This window comes from Macadamia integrifolia, chromosome 4 (assembly GCF_013358625.1).
Source record: "Macadamia integrifolia cultivar HAES 741 chromosome 4, SCU_Mint_v3, whole genome shotgun sequence".
Lineage (NCBI taxonomy): Eukaryota > Viridiplantae > Streptophyta > Magnoliopsida > Proteales > Proteaceae > Macadamia > Macadamia integrifolia.
This window is the reverse complement of record NC_056560.1, coordinates 20,776,600-20,784,165: the sequence shown is the minus strand read 5'-3', so window position 1 is coordinate 20,784,165 and position 7,566 is coordinate 20,776,600. Positions and strand designations below refer to the sequence as shown.

The 7,566-nt window shown below is 38.3% G+C and overlaps 1 protein-coding gene across 1 annotated transcript; it reads right to left on the bottom strand.

Annotated features, from left to right (window-relative positions):
- Positions 1-267: 267 nt before the first annotated feature.
- On the bottom strand, positions 268-6,290 carry LOC122077326. The gene is made up of 2 exons (XM_042643244.1): positions 5,980-6,290; positions 268-963 (listed from the first exon to the last, which is right to left on the bottom strand). The coding sequence occupies exons 1-2, from the start codon at positions 6,136-6,138 to the stop codon at positions 598-600; spliced, it is 525 nt and encodes a 174-aa protein (XP_042499178.1). The 5' UTR covers positions 6,139-6,290; the 3' UTR covers positions 268-597.
- Positions 6,291-7,566: the final 1,276 nt, after the last annotated feature.

Genomic DNA, 7,566 nt, shown 5'->3' with positions numbered 1-7,566 from the left:
AAATCAATTTGACTAAGCCTCCTCCACTCGATTCCCACCCCACACCCCCACCCCCCCCCCCCCAAAAAAAAAAGAAAAAAAAAGAGGAAAAATGAAAAGGCAAGATGAAAGAGAACAATTCTCCAAAGGGAATGTTTTCCTTCTCTGGTGCTTTTCCTATTTCCTATTCAATGCTTCAAACTAAACAACTTTAGCTTTCATATATCTGTCATAAAACGACCCAAATCACTCTTCCAATAGGATCCCATTTGTTCCCAACAGTAGTCCTAAAAGTTGAATCAATCATCTCACATTTTATATTATTACCTGTATATGTCTCATGGCTATTGGATCATCTAACAATAACAGGACCTGGATTATACCCACAAATACGATTGGCATGAATAACACCCAAAACAACAGGGAAACGGAATCTGTTCATTGTTCTTCAACATTACAACTCTGAAGAAATTTTGATACTCATCTTCCCCTTTCATTCCTTTTTACCATCCTGAGACGTTTTCAGTCCATGCTAGTCTAATGTTGTTTCTAAGTTTTGGGTTATGATACTGAAGAATGAGAAAAGAGAGACATAACCCATTTGAATACCTTCTAATTTTAGATTTTACAGCACCAGTATGCAAAGTGCTCCTCCCTTCGATGTTGACTCACGAGGCCTCCACACTGTAAGCATATGAAACTGCTTCCATCTGTGCAGGCATCCAACATAATCTGTTCCCTTCCAGATTTGGCAAGGATTGAACTTCCATGAATATCAGATGTCATAGATGGGCCCCCAGAATCGAAAGGTGATGGATTAAGTTTTAGTGGCTGCGCTTCAGCAATCGCACATTCTGCAAACAAAGAAGCCAGCTCATCAGCAGCAGCTTTTGCCTGCACTTTGTTTCGATATAGTTCACGAGCACGGTGCAGGGTCTGGAGCACATCATCTTCTCCACCATTAGTTCTCATAGCCATTATCACCTGTTCCCAAAGTAGAAGGTCCAAAGTATCAGAAAAGTGAAACAATGCAAAGGATATCGGTTTCTATGGTGGAATCAGTCATGAAATAAAATAAAAAACAAGTTAACAAAGAAGCCTAAAACTTCAGAACCAGTGAATTTTAGAGAGTAATTCCATATATTATACTCCCAAAGCTCTTCCTCTTTGGAGAACAGACACTTCACATCCATATAAGAATTTTACATCCACACCCACATTCATGTGACAAGTTTTTGTTCGGCCTTCATCTTTTAGAAGTCTGTTCACCACTAGCACTTCTCTTGATCCAACCAAAAGAATTTTCATCCTCAACTTGCATGTGTTATTTTGCATCTTGTTTGTAACAAAGTACAGGGATTAAAAGATACAGACAATTATGTAATTATAATCTAATGTCTCTGATTCAACCCAAAAAAATATATATATAATGTCTTCGATAAAGGAAGGGGGAAGAGATCTTAGTCAAACCTCCATTAGAATGTATTGAACAATAGATTTTACTCAAAACATGTGTGTTAGAACTATTCTATTTGCATTAAAAACTGCAAAAGGTGTACTTCCTTGATTACCTAGTTCCCGGCAATCAAGACAATACAAAATATATACTTGGTAAAAATGGGAAAAGGACAACTGTATAAGCATTTACAAGTGCTGTACTAGGCCCAATGGGAAGTATTAACTATTTCTGTACTGCATCACGTATTGCATAAAATAGAAACAATCAATCTGGCACATGCATGTATAACATAAATCAAGTCATTGTATCAACAGTAAAATCGGATCTTACAGCAAGATAGAAAAACTACATGTGTATGAATCACACTTGGACTACAGCAATTAGGGGGTTAAGAAAAAATTTCAAGAGTTTCATTTTAGATTAAAGAAATGGTTATATTATTCCACAAGGCTCAAGTATCAAATGACCACACAATTCAACTTTTGTAATATATGCACACCAAAGTGTGAAATATTGGAGACTTCAAGAGAGAAGTTCTAATTCTCAAGAGCCACAAACCACAGCATTATCATTACACTGAAACAAACATGCATGAAATTACCATTACTTTGCGTAACTGTTTTCACATGTCCATATAAACTAAGCCAACTACTCAACTAGGAATACCATAAATACAAGGGCTGCAAAACTACAACAAAAAGCAATGAGATAAAAGACAATAACTTCCAAGAACGCTTAGAAGACTTAGAATGCTTGCCTAAAACAGAAACATTACCCAGCCAACAAAGAGTGAAGAAGGTAAGACCCACTACAAGTACAAAGCACATCATATACAATGATGCTTGACAAGAAACGAAGTCAACTCATTTCTACAATAAAAGCACTTCAGAAATATAGTTTCCATTGAAATCCCTATATCAGCAGTGAACAATATCATGTCTATAGGCCTTAAAATCTCTTTAGATGAAGTCCTATAAAGAAATTAGACTTCCAAAGGTGTGACAGACCTCCCAAAGAGATCCAATTGGTCTCCAAATAAGAGCCAATAACATTCCCCCCTGAATGCAAAAACTTTTCAGCCAAAAATCACACCACTCAAGACAGAGCCATGCAAACATAATTCACGGTAGTTATACACCAGTTAAAAAAAAAAAGAGGGGTCAGGCTAAACATCAAATTTTAAATTTGAATGGGGCATGAAATAAGAAAGAAACTAAGGCATAGTTAATAATTCACTTGGAACAGAAGCAACTTGCAAGTTGGTTGTTAAGGACCTATCAAAACATTAGTTTAATTTCCTATCGAGTAAAAGTTTCTTTCACATCCTGTGAAAGTAAGCTACTAAGCTTGACTACACGGCCCTACAATCTGCCAATGTTGCAGCCCAGTTGGGATTCAAATTCTGTGCACATGCTGCCTGTGACAGCATCTACTGATTTGGTGAGTTTCAGTCCAAAGACTCCCAACATGCAGCAATAAAAAGCTTTCAAAATAATTAGAAAGTCAACATTGGACAGTTTGGCTTAACAAATGAAAAGACAAATGGAAAGAGTTCAACAGAGTAGCCAGATTAAAATCCCAATACAATTCAGAATACTTTAAGGTAAAGAATATACATAACTCAAAAAACACAAATAAGAAACTTTAAATGCAGGCAACATGTAATCTTTCCATAAAACCAATGTTTTCAAATTATGAAGGAATCAGATGATTTAGGCCTCTCCAAAAAATAAAACAAAAAATAAAAAAGATGATTTTATCTGAATGGTCTCATCAAAGGTGCAGATGATATTATTATGGGATTGAGTACCTTGTCCGGCTGCCTAGTGTACGCTAGTGCCTCCCCGTGTCTATATCTCTCCTCCCACGATTGGGGGCTGATATGTCATTTTGTAGGAGGGAGAAGAGAGATAGACACAGGGAGGCATTACCGTACACTACCAGCCTGTCAGCATTCTTTTCCGTTATTAGTATCTAATCTTAGGAAAGAGGTTGGGCAAGGCTGGGATGGGAGGGGCAGGGGGACTAGGGGGGTGTGAAGGAGAGATGCAGGCACGGTGCTGGGCACAATGCTAGCGTGCCCAGCCTTTACCCGTAAATGTGCCCAGCCTTTACCCATAAACTTAAATGTAATAAACACATGATTTTGTTCTTGGAATGGTGCTTAAGTTAGTGATCTCATATTCTTAATTGTAAGAGCTTCATATATCTTTAATTTTATATACACATTTTATAACTCCTCATGACCCTGCAGTCCAACTTTCCTGTAAAAACAGTTGAAATAATCCAACTGTCCACCTTTCACTAGTCAACAACTCCAGCAGGACATCCAGTCCTGGAAGAAATATGGACTGCCAAATAATTCGATCATGGTCCAATGGTCCAGTAAAACACTGCATAAAACAGTCACTGTAGGGCTACCACGGTAGGGCAGTGGAGAAGCATAACCCCCAAAAGAGCTCAATTAAGATTGCAAATTATGGAAATGCGAACCCAAATTCAACCAATCATATATTAGGTATGTAAATTATGCACAAAAATATATATCAAGAGACTTAAACTTGTTACACGAAAGTGAAAAAAGGAAAAACCAACACCTATTGTCAGGTCTGTGAAAAAAACAAATAACAGAAGAACTCCATAAAATCTAAAAGCCTCTTGAGACAATGAACCCAACCATAAAAGCAGTCCAGTAAGGATCTACATCTGCAGAATCTGAGCCACCACAAGTTTATTAAATCAAAAGCTACCCAAAAAAAAATTCACAGATTTTGAGAAATTTTTGTTTCTTGATTTAAATTTCAAGGGTTCAACCCAATTTCGGCTAGTTCCGATCCAAGGTTGAACCTGTTTCCGATTATAGTTACTTGAACCCTGAATAAATTACATCAAGCCCTATAATTAACCATGAATTCTGTAACCATACATGAAGATACTCATTGAGTCATTAGTTGCAGAGACCATTAACTTTTCCAGTATGCTAAGGAGAGTGGTGGAAGACCACATCAGGCTGTTTAGTAATGGCCTTTTGGTTTGAGTAATTTTAAAGATCACTATTGGTTAATCCCAAGAATCTTCCCCCAAGAAGAGTGGTGACTACACAAATAAACTAGTGTTGATACCCTTAGGATCAATCATGTAAAGCAGGTTAGTATTTTATGCTTCTCAAATTACAGTGAATTTAACAATTTAGTTTGGATGGGATATCTTATTGTATACCGAACTTTCTCTGTTGGACAAATTTTGGTCTGAGGGTAGCTGATGATCACACTTTTGATTTTTCCCCTAATTTTCTCGAATTTTCAAGAGAAACATTTTGGTGAGTTCTGTGGAAATCCTCTATGTCTATATCACTTAAGTCTATTCATCTTCATCAAAACTGGATTCAAGTTATGTTAAATTCACAACCCTCAAAATAACCCAGTGCATCAACCATAGACATCTTAGGTTCTCCTTGGTTTGCGATAAGAAATAAAAATATTGAAACTTCTGATTTCTATCCTGATTTTCCCAGGCGTTGAAAGAAACATTTTGGTATTTCACTAAAATTGGATTCATTGGCCATAAATGATTGCCTTTAGGCATGAATACTTTTATGTACCTTGAGTGAGGAACTACAAGATGCATGAATGTAAAGAAGTCTTACAGTGTTTCATAGAAATTAGAAAAGGTCAAGATCTGTTTCCACCAGGAAATAATAGCTACACTAAGACTTCAAACCAACTACTTGTTGCATGATCTGTTCTATTGATGTTTACTTATCTCCAATATGGTGGTGTTCATTTGCTGGTAATGAGGGCTGTTGTAATCCACACCAAGGATTAAACTCCATCTCCATCTTGCACTGGTAGCACAGTGCTAAGCCGCTGAGGCCTTACAAAGTAAGTTTGTAGCTTCCCCCAATTTAAGAGGTTTCATCATCTAAGTTTGTAGCTTCTCCCATTTTAAGAGGTTTCATTATCTACTTCCGTTGTTTAACTTTCAATATATATAATACATAAACTATTTTGCAAACTAAAAAGAACCAAGTTGCAACATCACTCACACAAAACCCTACAGAATTGGGTAAATGTGATCCAAACACTGCTAAGATTCATTCCTTCACCATGTAGATTGTAAACTGAACGCTTGCAGATATGGCTAAAGAAAAAGAAGGATGAAGTGGCTCCCATTTTCAAATATGCCATGGAAAGAAGAAAACTCAATTTGGGAACAAATTTCTTCTGCATAAAATCGAAAACAAACGATGCTCCAGAACACGTTCTTTAAGTACAAATCTCATCCCAATATAAGCTTACTACGTAGGACCAACCCGTCAGCTTTTAACTCAACCCTAAGATGATACCCCTCAGAAAAGAACAGAAAAGAACAACAGAGACAAGAAGAAGAAAGGGTTCTAAAAGAAACGTAATTAATATATCAGAGAGATTGAATTATGCAAGGAAAATTCAGACATCAAGGAAAGAACAGAATCACAGATAAAATGAAGAATCAAGTCAGGAATGAAAGGAAGAAAGAGGGTTTTGCTCTTTCTTTATTACCGCTTGAAGTGCCAGAGATGGCTTCCCCTGATTTATGAACTGGCGAGCCAATGTAAATAAGCCTCTGAGTTCTTCTGCACGGTTCAAGGGCTCAGACGACGCAGTAGTTTGCGTCACCGTCGTCTCAGAGTTCATTTCCATACCTGAGCTCTCTTCCATGGGATCGGCAGATGTACCAACGATGATTTCCCTATTTTCTCTCTTGATTGCACCTCCTCGAGGTCCTTGACCCTTTATACTAATTTATAGATCCTCGGCTTTACCCTTCTGCCCAGATGTTTCTAGCAGATTCTCTTCTGCCCTTTATTATACAGAGATTCAGAGATTTAACATTTTTTTTTTTTGGGTTAACGATTTATTTTTTTTATATGAATGATTTAGTTGACCATATTTCTTTAATATGTTGACTCTTAAATCTTACAGGCGCAAGCCAAAAATTTTATCCAAAAAACCCCTATTAAACTGTAGGGCCCGTTTGTTTAGAGGGTCTCTGATTGATGGGATTTAAGGGGTGAGATAGTTGTATGAACTTTCCCATCCCAATAAGATTTTGGATAATTAATAATGTCATCCCCTGGAGAATGCCAATATTAGAGGGATACCCCCTCTCTTTCACCAAATTGGACTTGGACCTCTTATCGTCAGTCTTAGTTAAGGAATATACATTATATGCTGATGTCAGCTACTATATTTTATTTTAAATACGAAAATACCCTTACTAATGTGAAGTCCCTAAAATGCCCATGTAATGAGTCTCATCCTCAAATCAATAGTTCTTATACCTTTCTCCCAAATCAAGCACCAGTGATCACGGCAGTGGGGGCCACAGTGTCGGTGACAACGGTGATCAGAACGAACTCACAGCGGTGGTGGGCAACGGCAACGATGATAGCGACGATCAGCATTAACTCACGGTCACATTAAATCTAATCAAATGTTGCCGTAAATAATTACATTTAGAAAGGAATCTGCCCGTTGAGTCTTTTATAAACAAAGTACAAGACTAGAAACAAACAAGAATACATATAACAACGAATGCAAAGGGAAAGAGAAAAGGAGAGAGAGACGTTGGGATGTTACGTTGCAACTCAACTCTAATGAAATCAATCGTAGTCAGGAGAGGTAAGAACGGAAGAAAACGAATAGATCACTTCCGTATTGAGAAACAGAGAGCTGAGATCGCCTTCTTCAAGATCCCCTTCAGAACTCTACCCCTCTTTGGAGGCAAGTGAGCTGCTCGTGACACCACTCCTCCACCACACTGACACCCCTCCCCTTCTCTACTTCTCAAGCACTAGCAATCATGGCGGCGTCGGCAATAGCGATGATCAGTACAAACTCACAGCGATGGCGGGCAGCGGCAACGGTGATAGTGGCAATCAGCACGAACTCACAGCGGTGGTGGGGCAACGGCATTGGTGACAATGGCGATCAGCACAAACTCACGGTGGTGACGGCAGTGGCATCAACGACAGCGGCAATCAATAGGAACTCTCTCTCTCTATGGTTCTTGATTCTACACCGGAGGTTCGACGGCTGAGTTTTCCAGACCACTCCCGCTGACACCACTCCTCCACCACGCTGACA